At 40.1% G+C, this 20,533-nt stretch overlaps 1 protein-coding gene across 2 annotated transcripts in view; it reads right to left on the bottom strand.

Moving 5' to 3' along the window:
* Window positions 1-20,533, bottom strand: part of LOC142323073 (uncharacterized) — a 105,244-nt gene that overhangs the window by 14,143 nt on the left and 70,568 nt on the right. For both annotated transcript variants that reach the window (XM_075362229.1, XM_075362228.1), the window contains one exon: window positions 1,163-1,449. In XM_075362229.1, the coding sequence (XP_075218344.1) occupies window positions 1,163-1,449 (287 nt within the window). The remainder of the gene's footprint in view (window positions 1-1,162; window positions 1,450-20,533) is intronic.

Genomic DNA, 20,533 nt, shown 5'->3' on the forward strand with positions numbered 1-20,533 from the left:
GGAGTAACAGTACAAGGTGAAAAGATAAAGATGCTACGATTTGCTGATGATATAGTAATTCTAGCCGAGAGTAAAAAGGATTTAGAAGAAACAATGAACGGCATAGATGAAGTCCTACGCAAAAACTATTGCATGAAAATAAACAAGAACAAAACAAAAGTAATGAAATGTAGTAGAAATAACAATGATGGACCACTGAATGTGAAAATAGGAGGAGAAAAGATTATGGAGGTAGAAGAATTTTGTTATTTGGGAAGTAAAATTACTAAAGATGGACGAAGCAGGAGCGATATAAAATGCCGAATAGCACAAGCTAAACGAGCCTTCAGTAAGAAATATAATTTGTTTACATCAAAAATGAATTTAAATGTCAGGAAAAGATTTTTGAAAGTGTATGTTTGGAGTGTCGCTTTATATGGAAGTGAAACTTGGACAATCGGAGTATCTGAGAAGAAAAGATTAGAAGCTTTTGAAATGTGGTGCTATAGGAGAATGTTAAAAATCAGATGGGTGGATAAAGTGACAAATGAAGAGGTATTGCGGCAAATAGATGAAGAAAGTAGCATTTGGAAAAATATAGTTAAAAGAAGAAACAGACTTATAGGCCACATACTAAGGCATCCTGGAATAGTCGCTTTAATATTGGAAGGACAGGTAGAAGGGAAAAATTGTGTAGGCAGGCCACGTTTGGAGTATGTAAAACAAATTGTTGGGGATGTAGGATGTAGAGGGTATACTGAAATGAAACGACTAGCACTAGATAGGGAATCTTGGAGAGCTGCATCAAACCAGTCGAATGACTGAAGACAAAAAAAAAAAAAATCAGAGGTCAGTTTTGGAATAGCCTTATATAATTGTTACATGAACTGTTCCATATTTTTTTTTTTTGCTGTTACTTCATCAGCCAAAAAATAACAGCATTATGCGTTTAATCAATTATAGTTATGAAAATTGTACCAGTGTTACTTTATTTTGGAGATCTACAGGAACCAGTTTATTCAACATGCTTTTAATTGTAGATATTCTCCTTATATTTTTTATTTTCCAGATGATACTCTCTAAGAAGTGTAAACTGATAAGGTTTCAAGAGTTTATAAGGGAGGATACACAGGATGCAGCTAAAATTATTAGTTATGTAATTTATCAATTAAAATTTCCTTACATCATCTTCATTTGGTTTTTCCTCTTCTTCTTCTTCTTCTAATTCATCATCATCATCTTTCATTAATTTTGCCATTTTATCTACTTCCTTTTGAAGGAGTTTATATTTTTTCCTTTCCTCTTTAAGTGCTTTCTGTTGTTTCTTTATAAGTTCACGTAGTTTTTGCCTTTCTTTGAGAGCATTCTTTTGTTTTTCTTTAAATGAATGAACTCTAGTGGTAAGAAGTTTCAGTTCTCTTGCTGTCCTTCGTTCTTGTGCTGCCTCTACATCTTTTTCACTTTCTTCATCTGAAATAATTATAATTTTAAAAATTTTACATATATGCATCTTTAAATTAATATTATCATTAAATTTTTTTGAGGTTGTTGGTGGTCATGACTGTTAGTGTTGAAGATTATAATTTTAATTTTACTGAAAAAATAAACCGAATTTACTATAAGCAAATAATTCTTTAATTTAGTAATTACATTTCAATTGATCATCAGACCAGCTATCTTTACCCATGCTGCTACATTTGTTGCATCACTAAAGATATTTACAAAAGCAATTTAAGGTTAAACAATATAATCTTTTTAAATATTTGTTTAAAGTAAATTTTGTTTGGTTTTTCACTGAAAATTAGTAATATTACATTTCTGTTATTATAGAAAAACTGTCTTACACTAATTAAAATTCATTCTAGCAGCAGAATAAGGTTAATATTATAATTATATAATTTACTCTAGGACATAGGGATGCTTTTACATAGTACAGGAGAACATTGCTTATCAATTACTTTTTGTTGAAAGGCTTAAATATATGCTATAACAAAAATTAATTTTCCTCCAGAAATTAAAAGAGCTCCCAAAAACAGACACAGGGTACCTAAAGAAACAAATTCAATCTTCACTGGAGTTGAGCGGCCTGTGGGCATATCCCACTGAACTTTAAACATTTCAGTCAGACTCTCACTGGAGGATCTAGAATGTTCTAGTAATATTTGTATTATAATTTATTGGTATGTAACATTTATTGTGTGTTTTCTACAATGTTTTAAATTTATTTATAGTGATTCCATGTTTGAATTAACTACTTATTTTATTTATATCCTTTATATTATACACAATGCTTATTACCATGTATTTTCTTATATATATTCTTTAATTAATTTGTGGCCATTACCTACCTATATCATTTAAATCTATGTTTACCTTATTTTTTATTTTTTTTTCTTTTCCTTTGGTTTTTTTATTGCTTTAAATTGATGGAAGAATAAACATTGTTCTAATATTGTAATATTTTAATTACTTATACCAGTGATTCCCAAACTGTGCAACGTGGCGACCCAGGAAGTTATGGCCTTTTCACAGGGTTGCTGTGAAATATTGTAAAAGCTTCATAATTAATTGAACCAAGACATTTAAAATTATTAAATTTATTTAAAATTATTATTATTATTATTATTATTATTATTATTATTATTATTATTATGTTAATAAAGTAAAAAAATAATGAAAAATAATGAGTTTTATTTATATTTATCTCTTACTTACAAGTAGTCATACTTTTACTTGTGATAGGGCGCCATGGAAAAATTTTAATTGAAAAAGGGCGCTGCGACTCGGAAAAGTTTGGGAACCACTGACTTATACAATTGTAATAATTCACTAAATAATCGGTTGTTGCACTTTCATGTCACAAAAATTAAAAGCTACTCCTAAGAAGGTTAGCTACTCCTGCGCTAGGTTTTACAAAGAAACGTTTGGTGTATTATAGTTTCCTGTTGTCTTCTTTATTTAACTGAATGTGCTGCTGTACATCGGCATGCAACTCAGGTTACTCTCAGGTTAAATGCAGGTTATACTCAGGCTATACTCTAAAAAGTAATATTTTCATTCACCATATGGACTTGTTATATAATTAACATTATTACTGTCAGAGAGAGCAAATTGGACATCTCTTTTATGGCTGGTGCTTAATATGCATCACAGCCATATAAAAGATTGAGATAGTCAATATAAAGTAACAAATTAATACATTATACATACTGACTCAGTTAATTTGGGGAATCTTTCACTTATATAAATTATTACAACATACACATAATCAATTAAAATGAGATTTTTTTTTTTTAAATTTGTTCATTCTTTTAAGAATACCAAGCCATGACTATGTTTATTAATGACTGTTAATTATAGTTATTATGAATTTTTTATTATTATTATTTTTTTTATTTTTTTATTTTTTATACGGGCATCGACTACTAAGGTCATTAGCCCTCGTCATATTCTTAAAGGAAATTAGTGTCACCATCAGGATCGTCATATGTAAGGGTGTAAAGGGCCCTTACATTTTATTTAAAAACACAAACTATACAGAAACATTAAAACACCACAAAAACAAAACAACACTTACGGGGAGTAAAGGGCCCCAAAATAAAAATTTGAGATAAAATTCTCAAAGAAGATAAAAGTTAAACTATAAAAACAATACCATACCATTCCATTTATTTTCTTATACCCGTCTCGTTTAGTTGTTAACTTTAGCACCCTCGGGGCGACAAGAACTGCCGTGAAGCAGTATATTAGTCGCCCCAGGATGCCGTGGCAGTTCTTATAAACAGGTATCCATTGCGCTTACCCATAGCCTCGCGCCCTCAGTCCACCCTTGAGGGTTCCCCATGCCATCATCGGACACACCCCGACTCGCTGCCCTTGAATGCAGACGAGCCAGGGTGGCCTAGGCAAGAGGGCTACCTCCCGTCACTATACGTGCCACGCTTCGAGACTCCCATACATAAATAAATGAAACTACCTCTTAGAGACTCTTTATCACAGCTTTAAATTTTTCACTTTTACAGACTTCTAAGAAGTCTACTGGCGTGTAAAAATGCTACTATCTTTTCTTCATTTCCATTATCCAGATCAGCAGGAATGTCACTTCTTAGACGGATCCTCCTTCTGAGGCCCTCATATATTGTACACTCTTCTATTAGATGCTTGACTGTCAGTGTTTTATTACAAACACCGCACATTGGTCTCTCTTCGCCGGTTAACAAATATGAATTTGTTAATCGCGTGTGACCGATTCTAAGTCTGGTCACAGCTACTTGTTCTCGGCGAGTCAACTTCACGTCGCTTTTCCATTTATATGGAGAAGTTTTAATTGAGTTTAATTTTGTATTCAAACTCTTCCATTCAGTATTCCACTAGTTTTTAACTACGTTAGTTAGACAGTTTTTAACATCTGCCACTCTTACTGGAAATGCATCCAAATCATCGCAGACTGTTGCCTTTCTGGCAGCTTCGTCTGCGCTCTCATTACCTGTAATACCAGCATGCCCTGGAGTCCATACAAATACGCATCGCTGTCCTCGTTGATTTAAAACGTATAAAATAGACAGGATGTTTGAAATTAGGACATCCTTAAGGTTTTTGTTCTGAATTGCAACAAGTGCACTTAGAGAATCGGAACAAATTAGCACTCTCTCTTCGCAATAATGTTCTGTGAAGCGAAGAACTTGCTGAATGGCAGTAAGTTCTGCCGTATAAACACTGGCCATATCTGGCAGTTTCCAACAATGGGCTTCTCCATTTACATATATGGAGCATCCAACACCATGTTCGGTTTTAGAACCGTCAGTATAAATTCTAATATGTTCTTCGTAACTACTGACGGTTGCCAAAAATTCCTGTTGGATGATAACTGCTGGCTTCTTTTTTATTTCTCCCTGAGAGAGATCCAACCTTGTATTTACCGCTGGCAAAAGCCATGGTGGTATTTCTCTAGTAGAAATTGCTATTGTATCTGGAATAGCAATTTCGTATTTTCTTCTTAATTCGTGGTACCTAATTCCGGCTGGTCTGGAATAGGTAGCACGACGTTCATATAATGCAGCCATTGGACGATTCATGAAAAGTTTATTATTTATATGGGCAGGAATAACCCATACGTTTGCTGCATATCTTAACAAAAGGATCTCTCTTCTATAATGGTGTGGCATTATTCCGGCTACGGACATTAGACTTGTCGCCGGGCTTGTACGGAAAGCGCCTGTCGCATATCTTATTCCGCTATTATGAATTACGTCTAACTTTCTTAAATGCGACTTCCTAGCGGATGAATATACAATACATCCGTAATCTAGTTTTGATTGAACCAATCCCTTATACAATCTCAATAATATCTCTTTATCTGAGCCCCAATTAATATTCGATAAACATTTTATAATGTTTAGGGCTTTTTTGCATCTAACACTCAAGTCCTGTATGTGTAATCCCCACGTAAGGGATTTATCCAATACTAGTCCTAAAAATCTCACGTTGTCTTTATATTGTATTGGATCATTGCCAATTTTCAACATAGGACTTTGATGAGGAATTCTCTTCCTACAAAAGTGTACACAGCATGTTTTTTCTGGTGAAAATTGGAATCCATTATTCCTCGCAACTTCATTTAGAGCGTTGATCGCTCGTTGCAATTTGTATTTCACCATAGCAGTCTTGTTGCTGCCATACACAATTGCCAAATCATCAACATAGACGCTTTTGTTGATTTCTACTGGAATGGCTAATATCAATTTATTAATGGCGATCATAAACAAGGTATCGCTCAACGGCGAACCTTGTGGTATGCCATTTTCCAAGATTTTTATAGATGAATATTCATTGTTGACACGTACTTGGAAAGTACGATCATTCATATAGTTGCTCAATAAGATTGGCAGTTTGCCACGAATTCCCCACTCATGTATCTGGAGCATTATACCATGACGCCAGGTCATATCAAAAGCCTTCTGAAGATCAAAGAAGACTCCGACACAATGTTTCCTTTTAATAAAGCTGTTATATATAACGTTCTCTAAGTTGATCATTTGATCGGTGGTAGAGTGGTATTGTCGAAAACCTGCTTGATATGGTGATATCAGGTTTTCTTTTTCCAAAACCCAAACGAGTCGATTATTAATCATTTTTTCGAATATTTTTCCCATAGCGCACGTCAAGGAGATAGGACGATAGCTATTGGGATCTGTTAAATTTTTATTTTTCTTTGGTACTGGAACCACATGTGCTCTTTTCCACTGCTGCGGGTACATTCCATCCCGCCATATTTGATTATACAATTCTAATAATCTGCGTTTTGCAGTGGTATTCAGCTGCCTGATCATATTATAATGGATTTCATCCGGACCAGCAGCTGTGTTGCCTGCTTTTTCCAACGCTTTCACGAATTCTTCCATTTTAAATGGTACATTAGATGAGTAATTATACTCAGTTCTAAAATTTAGTAGACCTTCGAGTTTTTCTTTTTTGGTCCGAAAACCTTCCTCGTAGTTGGCCGTTTTGCTGGCCTTCTCGAAGTGATTGGACAATAGCTCTGCGATTTCGTTTTTTCGTTTGGAGTGTCTTTTATTTCATCTTCATCTTGAAGGCTAGTTATGGGAGCAAAATTTTTACGCCCACAAATCGCCTTCACTTTCCTCCAAACATCTGATGCAGTAGTGGTTCTGTCGATGGATGATACGAATTGCTGCCAGGATCGTTTCTTCGAGTCAATCATGAGACGTTTTGCATACGCTTTGTATTTTTTAAAGGCGATAAGATTTTGTAGGGTAGGACGTTTCTTGAAGGCGTTATACGCCCTTTTCTTTCTTTTAATAGCTTCACTTATTTCATCGTTCCACCATGGAACGGGTTTCTTGGTACGTTTCCCAGATGTTTTGGGAATGAATCTCGACGCCGACTCAAGTATCGCATTTGTTATAGCGTCGACATCGTCCTCGATAACTCCAGTTGTTTCAGGGAGTATCGTTCTAGCTGTGAAGCTCATCCAATCTGCCTTTTCAGACAACCATCTTTTAGAGATGGGATATATTTTTCTTGTAATATCAGTTACAATTTGCACCGGTAAATGATCGCTTCCATGCAAATCGTCTAAAACATGGAAGCTGAACCTCGGTGCTATCGATCCGCTTCCTGAGCATAGGCAGTGTGGCTTTGGCCACACCGCTGTTAGGTAGCCACCACAGCCAAGGTAGGTGCGAGTTTGTTGATGATTACACTCTCATCAACAGCAACTGGAGCAGGAGCAGGAACAGCAGCCGCAGCCTGAGCATATGTTGTTGTTGCTCTAGGTCTGCGGGTGTTTACGATCTTTTTTGCTTCAAAGTAGCTGACTTTTTGCAGGGTTTTTACTTCCTGCACAGCCACTTCGTCTTTGTAAACAGGACAGTTCCTGGATCTACAGGAATGCTGTCCTGTGCAATTAATACAAGTAGGAGGCTCCTTACATGGCTCTCCTTCATGAACTTCGTCACCGCACACGCATATTTGCGGTCTCTCACACCTAACAGCGGTGTGGCCAAAGCCTTGGCACTTAAAGCATCGCATTGGTTGCGGGACAAATGCCCGTACATCTAATCGATGTATGCCCGCTCTTATCTTCTCCGGTAAAGTAGGCCGGTTAAATGTAAGAACATGAGATGCTGAAGGTAGGACTTCGCCATTCCTTCTCATGTTCAACCTCCGACATTCTAATACTCCCTGCGGTGCTAATTCTTCGATTATTTCCTGCTCCGTACAGTTAAGAAGATCCCGACAGACCACAACACCCCTTGAGGTGTTGAGCGTGCCGTGGGGATCGACGCGTACAGCAAATTCTCCTATCTTTTGGAGGCCTAAGATCTTCTGAGACTGTACATAATTCACAGTCTCCACATGAAGTCCATTAAAGGTTTTTCATATTTCCTTCACAGGGCCTCCAACGCATTTAGTTATTTCTCCAGCAATGAGAAAAGCACTCACTCTCGAGAAGTTACCATCCTCCTTCGTAATGACCAGATACTTAGGCTTTGGAACATTACTATTCTTGAAAAAAGCTTTATGTAAGCTTGTTCTAGCTTCACCTTCAATTTTCTTAAACTCTACACTCTTTCTCCATTTTTCCTCAGGCGAAACGGCCGGTTCTAGACGAGGGTGTTTACGTGAACCCTCTGCCACGTTTAGTTGTTCAGCTTGCATGAACATTTGATCCCTTCTGTAGTAAGGCTAGCCGCCGGGGTACACCCCCACTCCAGTGCTTCCAACCCTGGAGGTCCGTTCCGGTACTCCGGTGGAACCGACATATGTCTTGGCAGAGAGCGGATGCGCAGTCTCTGCACTGACTCCAGGCCCCTACACACCGAGGTTTTCAGGGCTCCCATGCCCCGAACAACATGGGCACCTTAGCTACATGCTTGCCATCGCGAGGGGCATGTGGACAGCGAAAGGCCTGCGTTACACCTGCAAATAACTTCGACCGTGACCGCGACATCGCCAGCTCTAATGGTGGTATCAATCCATGTGCTTAATCATTAGAAAGTGTCGAACCTGCAGGTGGCCGTAAAACCCAGTCCTTAAACTCGGCCTATAGATGTAATTCGGCCGAAAATGAAAGATTACCGAGCACAATACTCGGAACCCCGTTAGGCAGCTATATGTAATGTACGTAAGTACAGCTGTTGCCGCCCTGGACGTGGAACATAGATGTTGTGTTCCGGACATGGGGATTATCTACCTCAGGGCATTATTATTAATGCCCTGGGCAAATGCGTATTAAGAAGTCAACCCCTCCTTTGAAGAATAGTAGAACGTTAGTCGTCAAAGCTGCGGGCAAAACATACGCTGAGCTTCTGGGTGCCATGAAGACGGCGGTTGCAAAAGATGATGCTAAATATGTAATTTCACTGAAAAAAGGAAGAAATGAGGAGGTATTGGTAAGAATACAGGGTTCCAAAAGTGCTGAAGAATTTACGAGTATTCTAAAAAATAAGGTGCTGACCTAAAAGTGGATCTTAAAACAAGAGCCGGGCGTCGCACTATTGTACATATTAGAGATGTCGAAGGAGACACCACTGAAGAAGAAATCTTAGCGGCTATAACGGCAAGAGTTGGTGATATGGAAGATGTCAGGATCTCTTCAATAAGACCCGGATTCGCGGAGACGAGAAATATTACGGTGATCATATCCTATAGGGCAGCCTGTAGGATGGTGGAGCAGCGTTTACGTATCGGCTGGGTGAACTGCCGAGCATTCATACGAGAGGATGGTGAAAAATGTTACAGATGCTGGGGTACGGGTCACAGTCGTCAGGATTGTAAAGGTCCTGACAGATCTGAATTGTGTTTTAATTGCGGGGGAAGAGGCCACGTTATTGCGAATTGTCAGGAGCCCAAGAAATGTCTGACGTGTAACAGCCGTGAGCATAGGACTGTTGCATGGCAATGCGATATTAATAAAAATGATTAGAGTATTACAAGCAAATGTAAACAGGAGCACGCTATCACACAGCATGGTATCTAGATTGGTTGTACAGAAGAAAGTTGACATATTGGTTATTACCGAGCCAAATATTTATGAGGCAGCTAGGTCAGGTTGGTGTGCAGACACTGAGGCTGACGTAGTGATTAAAGATGTCAGTAATAGAGTGGCAAGTAGATTAAATTTTAGAAGCAAAGGCACAGTGGCGCTAGAAACGTCCAAAACATTGATAATTGTTGTATATATATCTCCCAATGTGGCACTAAGTATTCACTATCATCCTTGATACAATATACAAGAGCTAATTAGTAACACGGTTAAGAAGATCATCATGGTAGGAGATTTCAACAGTAGGCTGGTGGCGGCTGGCGGTCGATGTACGAATAAGAGAGGTAAATTATTAACAGACTTGATGGAGACCGTTGGCTGCCATTGCGTTAATGATGAGACGCCTACATTCGAGGCCAGGGGACATACCTCTATCCTGGACCTCACCATACTTGACAATAGATGGAGGAGTCAGCAGTGGCATTGGGAGGTGATACACACATGATACAGCTAACGACTATTATGTCACGATGATATCATTGAACGATGTCAGTTTTAAGACGAATGAACAACCCTCGTTGATTAGAAATTCTGCGTACCAAATAGAAGTAATTACCAATAGAGTGGCTACAAGACTAGAGGCGGCTGAACATCTTACGCCAGATACTTCGACCAATATTGTTATGCAAGAGATGGATAGAGATTCGCGCAATGGCCTCAGGAAACACACGGTCTATTGGTGGACAGGTGAGATAGCGCTCCTTAGACAGACGCTACAAACCAGGAGACGTGTAATGCAAAGGCTCAGACCCGCGGGTGACTCGAGATATCAGGAGGCAGTTAGCAACTATAAAGAGGCTAGAAGAGCTCTCAATAAAGCTATAAAGAAAGAGAAGAGAATACACTGGTCAAGGTTGTGTGCTGAACTAGACAGTGACCCATGGGGCATGGCTTTTAAAATAGTTACAAAGAGGTTTGGCATTAAATACATTAAAAAATACATTAAAAAAAAAACATACATTAAATTCACTGGAAAACGTGTATTGCAGCCAGTAGATATACGAATTGGAGACTATAATATTGAGGAAGTAACAGTATTAAAATATCTTGAGTCATCTTACAGAAAAACTTCAGATTTACTGAGTAGGTACTAAGTGTCTGTCAGAGTGCGAAGAAACTGACTAAATGCCTAAATATAATTTTGTCAAAGCAGAGCGCTCCTCGGGCATCAAAAAGAAGAGTTTTAGCGACAACCGTAGTGTCAACAATGATGTATGCCGTGCCGGCATGGAGTTGTGTTCTCACTATTAGCAGAAATAGAGACAGGTTGAAGAGAGCACACAGGGGGATACTACTGGGAGTAGTATCTGCCTATAGAACTGTTTCTTACGAGGTCCTCTGTGTGCTCTCGGGAATGTTACCGATTGACCTTATCGCCAGATATAGAACTGACAGGTTTTTAGGGAGAGCAGAAAATGAAGTCAGTGAAAACATACATAGAATCTGGCAGGAGAGATGGGCGGACGCTGGAGTGGCTGGATGGACAAGAACCTTAATTCCAGAATTAACAGGATGGATTAACAGGCGGCATGGAGAGACTGACTATTGGATCACCCAGTTCCTGACGGGACATGGGTGTTTCAATGGTTATCTCCATAAGGTGGGAAGAAGGAATGAACCCACGTGCATGTACTGCGAACAGGACGATGATTCTGAGCATACGTTTTTAGTATGTAATAAATGGATAAGACTAAGGCACGACGCGGGTATTCATGGAAAAACGCCGAAGGAGACCATGGATTTCATGCTCAGCAGTAAGGAGAGCTGGAGGAAGGTCGCTGATTGTATAAAGACAGTACTAAAACAGAAGAATGAAGTATGGGTTTCTAGTATGTTAGGTTGGGTGGACAGCCTCGGCGGTGAGAGCCAGCATGCTTAGGTGTGCTGGTTTCAATGATCCGCTGAGGATTCCTTGGGGTGTGCTGTAGGGACAAGAGAGTATTATAAAAGATCCGGGGGTCACATCACGACTTGCAGGTATGATGTGGTTCCATAGAGGACATAATAGAGAATAAAAAATCTCAAAAGAGCCACCGGTAGGCCTGACCTGCCATGCCGGTATATAGCCGGTAGGCGGGGAGGACCTATTAGAGTAACGGACACTCCCCTGGGTGGCGTAATACCATCAAGTCGGTCCGGCCCAGGGGAGTAGAGAAAAAAAAAGAAGAAAAAAAAAGGGCATTATTATTTTTTTTTTATGAGGTTTTTAGGGGCATCGACTACTTTGGTCATTAGCCCCATCACACTTCAAAAAAAAAAAGAAAAAAAAGCTTCAATAATTCATATTCTCATGAAAAAAATGTTCAAAATTTCACATTCTTCTATAATTTCAAATCCAACAAATTACCGCCTAGGCTTTCCTTTCGGCCATCCTTTCTTGCGTTTTTCCATGCTGCGAACGGCCTCAACTTCCGATGACAGTGTGTCTGAGGCTTCGGACATGGCATCGTCTTCTCTTTCTGATGGCAATGACGTTCGCCGGCTTACATCAGGTGATGAAAGCTTCAATGGTGCTGTGAGCATCGTTGCAATTGAATCTAAACTCGCAAGCGATGCACTTTCGGCGGCTGATGAACTTGATTCAGTGTCTAAGGCTGTGCTTGGGCCAGCTGATACAGATGCTCTTGCCACAGTTGTTCTCTGAGCTTTTGGGGCCTCTGTACGTAGTTTTATTATCGTCTGTGTTTGGTGCTTTTTCAATAGTTACTTGCACCTCCATTTTGGTTGACTCAGATTTTTCCTGTACTCTTACTCTTGTCACAGTATCATTAGCTATATGACTCGTCGTTGGAGTGATCTTTTTTTCTTTTTTTTTAGGGCGAAAAACGATTGGTCGTTATCATCGCTCGGAAAATAAATAAATAAATAAAAGTAAAAGTAATTAAAACTTAAAACTACTATCACAGGAAGCAAAATCCGGAATGGGTGTAAAAGGCCCATTCTCGGATAACAAAAACACTAACATGTAACTTAAAACTACGGTAAAAACGATCATATTAAAACTAGATAAAACTTACAACTAATATCACAAAAATCTTACAACTAATATCAGAGATGAATTTAAAAAACATACAAAAAAAACAACAAAATATGAATATATATATATATGTAAAACAAAATTCCGATAGGGAGTGTAAAAGGCTCGCTACTCGGATAACAAAAACAATACATAGGACTAGAGTAATTACATTTTTTGTATTTACCCTATACTACGCAAAAACAGAAACATCCGGTTTAAAACCTCTTTATCATTACACAAGATACCACGGATGTTTCTGGGTAGTTTAAATTTACGACGCAATGCCGCATAACATATGCAGTCCACGAGTATGTGGCGCACAGTCACGCGGCAGTTGCATCGTGCGCATAGAGGTGGTTGTCCTCTTGTAAACAGGTAATCGTGTGTGACCCTCGTGTGTCCTATCCGCAATCGACAGAGAACTACTTCCTCACGCCGGGGTTTTCTGTATGAGGAGTCCCATGGTAACACAGAATCTTTAATCTGACGGAGTTTATTATCAATGGTAGCCGTCCAATCACCTTGCCCTTAATAATTGTTTTACATAATTAATGAAATCAGAAGTAGCAACTCGGGTGGTGAAAGGAGGCTGGTTACATGCTTCTTTGGCAGCGGAATCTGCATGTTCATTACCTGGAATCCCTACGTGGCTAGGGACCCAGCAAAAACTTAATTCTGTGTTGCGATTATTCAACTCAGCGATTGCGTTGTAAATTTCAATGACGATAGGATGTTTAGAATAAAAGTTTTTTAAGGCTTGGAGAGCACTACACGAGTCACTGCAAATAAGAATTTTTCTAAATTTAGTGTTAATGATGTTTAGAGCCTTATTTATAGCGTATAGTTCAGCGGTAAACACACTCGTAATACCGGGTAGACCAAACATATAAGTTCTCTCATTGACAACAAATGCACACCCAACTGTATCGTTTTGTTTCGATCCATCAGTGTATACAACCGCGTCTGGTTTCATCTTGGAGAGAACACACTGAAACATTTGATGAAAGACAATAGATGGTGTTGATTGTTTGTTGTATGTAGTCAGGTCAAAATTAAAATTTATGAGGTTTATTCTCCATGGAGGATATGAGCAAGGATACATAGGAAAGAATGACGGTGTGTCAACATTTATATGCTGCAGCAGACGCCAGGTACGGACACCTACAGGTGCAGTACGACGTGGATGGTCCTCATACTTTCCTAGATTAGGATTTCTAAAGACCGAGTCAAGAACCGGGTGATTTGGCTGTCCTCTGAGACGAGCAAAATAAGATAATAAGAGCTGGTCTCGTCTATCCCAAAGTGATGGTTCACCACAGTCTACAAGTAAGCTTGCGACAGGGCTTGATCTAAACGCGCCTGTGGCAAGCCGAAGGAAAGCATGATGTACACTATCCAGCATTTTAAGCACGGTTTGACGAGCTGAAGTGTAGGCGACACAACCATAATCTAAACGGGAGCGAACAAAGGAATAGTAAAAACGTATCATACATGATCTATCGGCTCCCCAGTTGGTGTTAGTAAGGACTCGCATCATATCTAGAAGTTTGGAACATTTTGTTTTCAATTCTTTTAAATGTTTGACCCAAGTAAGACGGCTATCAAAAAATAAACCTAAAAACTTGACGTAAGTAGAGATCGTAATAGTCTCTCCGTTCAGAAATATTTGCGGAATAGAAGGGTTTCGTAGCCGAGGAAAAACTACACATTTTGTTTTTTCGGATGAAAATGTGAAACCAGTAATCCTGGACCAAGCTTCAAGGTGAGATATAGTGTTCTGCAGTAGTCTCTCTGCTGTAGGTGCTGAACGGCTTGCAATGTAGATAGCAAAGTCGTCAGCAAATAGAGAGCATGAGACAGGAGCCTGCACACATTTGGTAATATCGTTTATGGCTACAGAAAATAAGGTGGCACTTAATACACTACCTTGGGGCACTCCAGTCTCCAAGATGACACTATCTGAGAGCGATTCATCAACACGAACACGAGCCGTTCGGTGATTTAAGAATCCCCGGATAAAAGCAAGCATATTGCCCTTGATTCCCCATTCTTTGAGAGTGTTAAGAATACCACGTCGCCAGGCTGTGTCATACGCCTTTTTTATATCGAAGAAGATAGCGACGAGGTGCTGCCGATTTAGGAAAGCGTTTTGTATGGCTGTTTTTAGTGACACTAAATGGTCAATAGGAGATCGTCCTTGTCAAAAACCACACTGTTCTGGAGATAGAAAGCCATGTTTCTCTAAGTACCATGTAAGTCTGCGGTTTACCATTCTCTCCATTATTTTACACAAAACGCTTGTTAATGAAATAGGGCGGTAGCTTGAGGGGTTCGTTTGGTCTTTACCAGGTTTTAGTACTGGTATAATAAATGCTTCTGACCAGCCGGGTGGGATGACTTGTTCGGAGAATAAACCGTTGAAAATATTCAAAAGTTGTTGTAGTGCCGAATTAGGAAGGTGTGAAAGCATGGAAAGGCGAATGTTGTCCGGTCCACGGGAAGTGTCCCGTGAATTTTTAAGTGCATGTAACAATTCTTTAAATACGAATGGAGTGTTTAATTCACCAACCGAATCTCCAATGTTTAACGATAATACTTCTATTTGTATCTTGTACCGTTGAAAATCGTTATTATATGATGAGGTGAGAGACACCGAGCGGAAAGATTTTGCTAGACTATTTGCCACTTCCGAGGATGATGAAAGGAGTTCTCCTTCATCAATAAGACCAAGAATAAATTGTTTCGGTGATCCGAAGATTGCACGAATTTTCTTCCATACAGTAGACGTGGGAGTAGTGCGTGAGATAGTGCTCACGTATTTCGTCCATGAATTCCTCTTAGCGTCCAAGAATACTCGACGGCACACCGCTCTAGCCCTGCGGTATAAATTTAGATGTTCTGTTGTAGGCCTACGATTAAATTTGCGTAATGCCTGCCGTCAATTCCTAATAGCATTTTTGCAATCATCGTTCCACCATGGAACGAAAGGACGTCTAGGATTACCCGATGTTTGTGGGATATATTTGTTGGCATTCTCAAGTATCATGGACGTAAAAGAAGAATATTGGTCGAGGATGTTCGCTCCATCGTCATACTGAGATTGGAATGCTTTATGGTATCCGTTCCAATCTGCCTTTTCAACAATCCATCTCCGTGGCCTTCTTTTAATCTCGCAGTCTACACCGAAACCAATAATAATTGGTCTATGATCACTGCCGTGAAAGTCATCACAAACAGACCAATTAAAATGAGGGAGCACATTCGGTGAGCATATGGAAAGATCAAGGTTAGATACAGTACCAGTTGATAAGGACATGAATGTGTGTGATCCATTATTCAGTAGGCAAAGGTCAAAGTCTTGTCTCAATCTGTTTATCATATTTCCTCGAGTGGAGCAGAAGGTTGAGCCCCAGGAAATATGATGGGCATTGAAGTCTCCTACTATTAACGATGGAGATGGTATTTGCGTGAGGAGATTTGAGACATCTAAAGCACTGAACTCAGTGTTCGGTGAGAGATACAGATTGCATATATGCAATTTGAAGGGAATAGAGACTTTTACTGCAATAGCAGGAATGACAGTGGTTGGTTGAATTCTTGTAGCTGACACCCCATTCTTCATGAAAATCGCTACTCCACCACTCTCCCTACTGTCTACTAGGCAGTCGTATCTCTCACAGAAGTATCCTCTGAGTGTAATTCGGTCATGTTGTAGAAGGTGAATTTCTTGGAAACACATGATTAGTGGATCATGTGTGTGCGCTAGTACTCTAATATCTTCAATGCGGGACCGAATACCTCTAACATTCCACTGAATAATGTTCATAAGTGTAAAAAAATAAATAAAAAAATAAATTTCGGAAATTATATAAAAATTAGTTGCACGTGATTCGGTTTTTCTTTTTTGTATTTTTTATTTTAAAGAACTCCGATGCCCTAGGGTCGGGTGGTTCTTCAACCATATCCTCCAGTATATGAGGTGATGGTGGAGGAGATTTATTTGAATGGGATGCTGTAGTTGACATCCCAGAGGAGATAGTTATGTGGGTTCCCTTTATGGGGAGCTTATTAGGTGGCTTACTGCCAGCTGTGATAGTCGCTATTCGTGCCGGTACGACTTTGGGAACAGGAACTTTCGTATGTATCATACTGTTTGATTCACTAACAGCGACGGAGGACTTTTTATTCATTTTTGTCAGCTCTGAGATAGTGGCTGTAAGTAAAGCTACTTGATCAGATAGCATTTGAACAAGTTTTTTAAGCTCATTGCAGGATCCGCACTGCTGATTATTAACATTTGTAGGAATTTGTTTAGATGTAGCAGTGGCAAAAGATACGTCTGGTTTAACCAGGTTCCGTGAATTGTTTATCTTTTTATATTCTCTACGTGCAGCCGGAAAAGATAGTTTTTGCTCCGTACAGATTTTGAGAATTGCCTTTTCTTCTTTAAAAGTTGGGCAATCTCGGGAGCGGGCTGTATGTGGACCACTGCAGTTTGCACATTTTTCACTTTCTTCGCAGTTAGTGTCGTTGTGACCTTCTTTACCACATCGAGCACAGATCTCAGTTTTCGTACAAGATGTTGTAGTGTGACCAAAACCTTGGCATCTGAAACATCGCCGTGGGTTAGGTATGAATGGTCGTACCCGAACCGAGAGGTAACCCACTTTAATCTTTTCTGGTGGAACAGGGAGATTGAATGTTAATATAAGAGACGGTGTCGGTTCTTCTGTTCCGTTCTGCCTTTTCATTATACGTTTCACTTCAACAACGTCTTGGTGGCAAAGCTCATCAACTATTTCCGAGATATCTATATCTAAAAGGTCTCTACAAGAAATTACACCGCGGCTCGTATTTAACGTTTTGTGGCATTCTGCACTTATATTTATACCACCCATATTACGGAGACGTAAGATAGATCGACTCTGTTCATCGTTGAATGTTTCAACCAGAATCGATCCGTCGCGTAATTTCCTGATATTCTTCGGGGAGCCACTTGCACCTGTTATGGTTTTGTTAATTAAGAAAGGTGAAACCTTTTGAAGGGAGCCACCTTCCTGACTATTTCTGAGAACAACGAATCTAATATTTTTATATTTCGATTCTAACAAGTTGTGGTTCTCTTCAGAAGGACTTTTATCCTCGTCAGACAAAGCTGACCAAGGTCTCTTCACAAGACTGTATTTGGTGGTTTTTTCAGATGGACCACCAACCATCATTGTGTTTATCGTTGGAACTGAAATTTTGGTCCCACGAGTACCGGCGAAAAATGGACCACTCCAGCAGAGCGCACGCGTACTGGAGCTAGAGCTAAATACAACTGGGTTCGCCCTGGTGCCCAGAGGACATCGTTCGAGACTCACTACGTAGAGCCATTCACCCATCGGCACGATTTGTTCCCACCTTGGGTTACGGTTGCGTTTCGTAAGATGTTGCAACACCACCGAGTGTAAATGTAAGAAATATCAGAGTAGGTTGTTGTAATTGTGTATGTGTGTATGTTGTAATTTATGTAGTGTTCTTGGTGTAGTATATGTGTATAATGTAAAGTGCTCCGCAGCTAATTGTATAGTGGGAAGGAAAGCTGTGGAGGCTAGGTCCGTGGGGACGCCAACCCCCAAAGTCTTAAAGAATAAGACACCCCGTCGGTGGGAGTGATCTTTTGGTCTTTGTCAGATAAATCAAGACTTTTCTTCATTACGTCTATTGATGGCATTATAATCCATTATAATCGAAGATTTTGCCGGTTTTTTAAACTGCGCTGGTACGGGTCTTATGTCAACGACGTCAGTCCGGTAATGAGCCTTCTCATGTTTACTTTGTTGTGTCTGATGAGTTGACTCGATCTTGGAACCAATGATTCTTTCTATCATTATCGCGAGACTTGGTGCCATCGTATTAAGCAACTGCTCCACGTTGATTTTAGATGTGGGGGGAGCAGCAGCTGCTTCTGAGTATGTATTCGATGGTCTAGGTGTACGTAGATTGACAATCTTCTTCGCTTCAGGGTAGCTAACTTTTTGAAGCGTTTTAACTTCCTGAATGGCTGTTTCTGATTTGTATACTGAGCAGTTCCTAGATCGACAGTTGTGGTGCCCTTTACAATTAATGCAGACTGGAGGGTCTTTACATGGATCACCCTCATGTATCTTCATTCCGCATATGCAAATTTCCTGCGCTTCACATCTAGCTGCAGTGTGTCCGAAACGTTGACACTTAAAACATCTCATCGGCTGCGAAATAAATGCCCGTACATCAAGCCGATTAATGTTAGCTCGTACCTTTTCAGGAAGATTTGGCCTATTGAATGTCAAAACATGCGAGGCCGAAGGAAGAATCTCACTATTTCGTCTCATAGTAAGTCTGCGACAATGTGTCACTCCCTGGCTAGACATTTCCTGCACTATTTCTTCTTCAGTACAGTTAAGAAGATCACGGCAAACAACAACTCTTCTGGATGTATTAAGTGTACTATGCGGTTGAACAGTAACCGCAAATTCACCGATCTTCTTCAACGCCTGGACTTTCTGGCTTTGCATGTCGTTGATAGTTTCGACATGTAATCCATTAAACGTCTTACGGATTTCCTTGACCAGCACAATTAGTAATCTCTCTAGCAATTAAGAATGGACTTACCTTTTGGAAGTTACCATTCTCTTTCGTAATGACCAAAAATCTTGGTTTGAGAACATTGTTTCCAAACAAAGCTATTCTTCAATCTTTACTGATTTAATCAGCATCTTTTCTCATCTTATCACTCTCCTTACTTTTCTTCCTCTTCGCTTGTGGCGAATCGGCGGTTTCTAAACGAGGGTGTTTACGTGCACCCTCTGCCACGTTAGTTTGTTCAGAAATATTCTTGAACATTTATCCCTTCTGTAGCAAGGCTAGCCGCCGGGGTACACCCCCACTCCAGGGCTACTAACCTTGGAGGTCCGATCCGGTACTCCAGTGGAACCGGCATATGTCCTGGCAGAGAGCGGATGCGCAGTCTCTGCACTGACTCCACGCTCCTACTCACCGAAGCTTTCAGAGCTCCCATGCACCGACATACATGGGCACCATTGCTACATGCTTGCCATCGTGGGTGGCATGTGGACAGCGAAAGGCCTCCGTTACATCTGCAATAACATTGACCAAGGCCGCCACATCGCAAGCTCTAAGTTTGGTATGTGTCCACTTCCTAATCAATAAATTGTTCATATCCTGCAGGTAGCCGAAAAATCCAATCCATGTGAGGACCTGAAGGTGGAAACAGGTCTAAAAAAAAGCATATCCGAGGAATTTACTTGGAGCCCCGTTAGCCAGCTATATGTATTGTACGTGAGTACAGCTGTTGCTGCCCTGGACGTGGAACGTAGATGTTGTGTTCTGGACGCGGGGATTACCTACCTCAGGGCATTATTATTATTATTTTTTTTTCCTTGAATTTTTTTTACGGGCATCGACTACTAAGGTCATTAGCCCTCGTCACGTTCTTAGAAAGAAATTAGTATCACCATCAGGATCGTCATATGTAAGGGTGTAAAGGGCCCTTACATTTTATTTAAAAGCACGAACTACACAAAAAAACATTAAGACACAAACAACAAAGACACACACAACACTTACGGGGTGTAAAGGGACCCGATATTAAAATTTGAGATAAGATTCTCAAAAGACCATGAAAATAAAAATACAACTTTTCAATACCATTTCCTTCTATCTGTTTCGTTTATAGTTGGTTTAAGCACCCTCGGGGAGACCAGAACCGCCGTTGAGCAGTATATTATTAGTCGCGCCAGGGCGCCGTGGCAGTTGACTCTTCCTTATAAATAGGCTACAGGCATGCACCACGCCCACCCATAGCCTCGCGCCCTCAGTTTACACTTGAGGGTCCCCCATGCCATCACTGGACACACCCCGACTCACTGCTCTTGAATGCAGACGACCCAGGATGGCCTAGGCAAGAGGGCTACCTCCCGTCA

Source organism: Lycorma delicatula, chromosome 4 (assembly GCF_047948215.1).
Source record: "Lycorma delicatula isolate Av1 chromosome 4, ASM4794821v1, whole genome shotgun sequence".
Taxonomy (NCBI): domain Eukaryota; kingdom Metazoa; phylum Arthropoda; class Insecta; order Hemiptera; family Fulgoridae; genus Lycorma; species Lycorma delicatula.